The sequence below is a fragment of the Perognathus longimembris genome, chromosome 9 (assembly GCF_023159225.1).
Source record: "Perognathus longimembris pacificus isolate PPM17 chromosome 9, ASM2315922v1, whole genome shotgun sequence".
NCBI classification, from domain to species: domain Eukaryota; kingdom Metazoa; phylum Chordata; class Mammalia; order Rodentia; family Heteromyidae; genus Perognathus; species Perognathus longimembris.
Genome location: NC_063169.1, coordinates 68,188,167 through 68,190,598, shown reverse-complemented (window position 1 = coordinate 68,190,598; position 2,432 = coordinate 68,188,167). Strand labels below are relative to the sequence as shown.

At 52.9% G+C, this 2,432-nt stretch overlaps 1 protein-coding gene across 1 annotated transcript; it reads right to left on the bottom strand.

Moving 5' to 3' along the window:
- Window positions 1-931: 931 nt before the first annotated feature.
- Window positions 932-1,920, bottom strand: LOC125357607 (proto-oncogene Mas-like). Its single transcript, XM_048354559.1, has one exon. The coding sequence runs from the start codon at window positions 1,918-1,920 to the stop codon at window positions 955-957; it is 966 nt and encodes a 321-aa protein (XP_048210516.1). The 3' UTR covers window positions 932-954.
- Between the last annotated feature and the right edge of the window lie 512 nt (window positions 1,921-2,432).

Sequence of the window (2,432 nt, the reverse complement as noted above, 5' to 3'; positions counted from 1 at the left end):
TGGCCCTCATGAGCTGGTGAATTAAGTTGCATTTGAGATATTACCTACACAATCATAGGGTTCCAAAACCAGCTTTCAATCTATCTATTAACCCCAGAGAGAAGAAAAGCCAGGAGCAACTCCTCCACGGGAGGCCAAATGTTTATCTTCACAACTTGACAGGATCCTTGAACACAGAGCTGGCTAGGATGTAACAGGTGCAGGTGGTTTGCGGTAGAGGTATTTGTTAGGGCATGAAAAGACTCTGAGCTACAAACAAAAAGACCTTTTTTAGTTAGCATTGGTGGTATCGTGGTGAACGCAGCTGCCTTCCCAAAAGAACTTTATAAATATGCACCCAATGTTTAAAAATAGGTGAGCCTATTTGTCCATACTGAGCCTGTGTGTGAGCGTGATTTACAAAACAGAAATAAGCTCTTTGTCCTCCACAAAGAGTGAGGTGTGATGGCCATTGACTGAATGCCGGCAAAAGTGTCCCAGGTGCTTGGGAGTGTTGCATACCTTATCTTGCTTTCATTCCGGCCACACTCCCGGGAGGTAGACACTGTGACTGCTACCATTTCGTAAGTAAGGAATGAATGAGGCTCTCAGAGGGCAAATCTCCCACCTGAAGTCACACACACCCAATGCCAGTGTCCCACGGACTCTAAAACCTTAGCTTCCTTACCCTTTCCTGGTCATATCTGTAGATCTTCCTGCTATGGTCATTTTTTAATAAATTTTTTTAAAAAAACAGTCTTCGATCTGTACAGAAACAGCAGAGGTGTCTATTTAGGCATTTCCAGAAGACAGGGGACAGGAATACAATCTCACCACTGATTAGAAGCTCATGCATGTGGAATGGTGGTCCTTCTGGCGTCACATGTAGATGATTTGAAAATAGGTGTATTCCAAGAACAAACTGAAAGTCAGCTGTGTCCCACCATTTCTGTCCAGGGTTCTCCTCCTCAGGCCTCAGACCACCGTCTCGACCGAGGTGGCATGGCCATTGTCCTCGGGGCGCTGGGGCTGCATTTCGTCCTTGAAAGCCCTGTTCAGGACCACTTTCAAGGACTCCTTGAAGCGCTTCTTCTTGCTGCTGCCCACGAAGAAGTAAATGAAAGGGTTGGCGCTGCTGCTGATGGTGGAGAAGAGCAGCGAGATGTTGTGCAGGTTCCTGAAGGCCGCCCAGTACTCGTAGTAGAGCAGGTAGAGGAGCCGCATGGGCATGGCGAAGATGAGGAAGATGACAATGGTGACCGTGATGACCAGGTACAGCTTGGAGGAGCGGGCCGTCCCCGAGCTCTTCCGGATCTTCACCACCAAGATGGCGCTGCACACCAACATGAGCGGTGTGAACACCAGGAAGGTCAGGATGGCGATGAAGATGATGACCGCCCGGCAGTCACTTCGAGAGCGACTGTCGTCCTCCTTGTCGATGCACATGACGTACTCCATGGTGGTCACCAAGCAGGAAAGGGCCCACAGCAGGGCACACACGAAGGCCGACTGGTGCTTAGGGCGGTGGCAGCGGTACCAGATGGGGTAGAGGACCGACAGGCACCGCTCCACGCTGATGGCGGTCAGCAGGTAGAGGCCCGTGTTATAGCCAAACAGAAAGGTCACGGATAAGGTGACCATGGTGTAGTAGTGGCCGGAGGAGAGCTCGTGGTCCAGAGCATAGTCGATTGACAGGATGAAGATGCAGAAGAGGAGCGAGATGTCGGCGATGGACAGGTGGGTGATGTAGACCGTGAAGGGGTTCCTTCGCATCCGGAAGCAGAGGAACCAGAGGAGAACCCCATTTTCCACAAAGCCCAGCGGGGACACGCTCATAATGACCCAGTGCACGGCGGGGATGGGTGGGGGCGAGGCCCCCGCCGGGGTGGAGCCATTGGCCACGTTCCCCTCGGCCGGCGAGGTCGTGTTCCACCCGTCCATGGGGAGGCCCGGGCCGGAGCGCTGAGGCAACTTCCTGCCACCAAGTCACCAAGCAGACACAACCATGGGAACTGGTGAAACAAAATGAAAAAGAGAAGATCAGCTACGGAGCGGAACCTCCCAGGGACAATTCTCTCCTAACGGTGACAAAAGTAGACATTTCACCAAAAGAGACACGTGGTTTGAGACAAACCTTTCTGATCCCCACTATCTCTCCTGCTGGATTGTTATCTACAGGCGACTCAGTGCCAAAACTTCCTACAGCGAAGCAACGGGGAAAGGACATCTGGCGTCCACCTCAGAGCGTGCCAATGTCCATCCTGAAACTCACTGCGGGGCTGGAGGCATAGCTCATGTGGCAGAGCACTTGCCTGGCAAACGCAGGGCCTGTTGCGGTTCAAACCCCAACATAGAGGAAGGGAAGGGGGGAAGGGTAGAGGAAGAAGAGGGGAAGGAAGCGGAGGGGGAGGGGATGGAAGGGGAGAGGAGGCGAGGGGAGGGGAGGGGGGGAA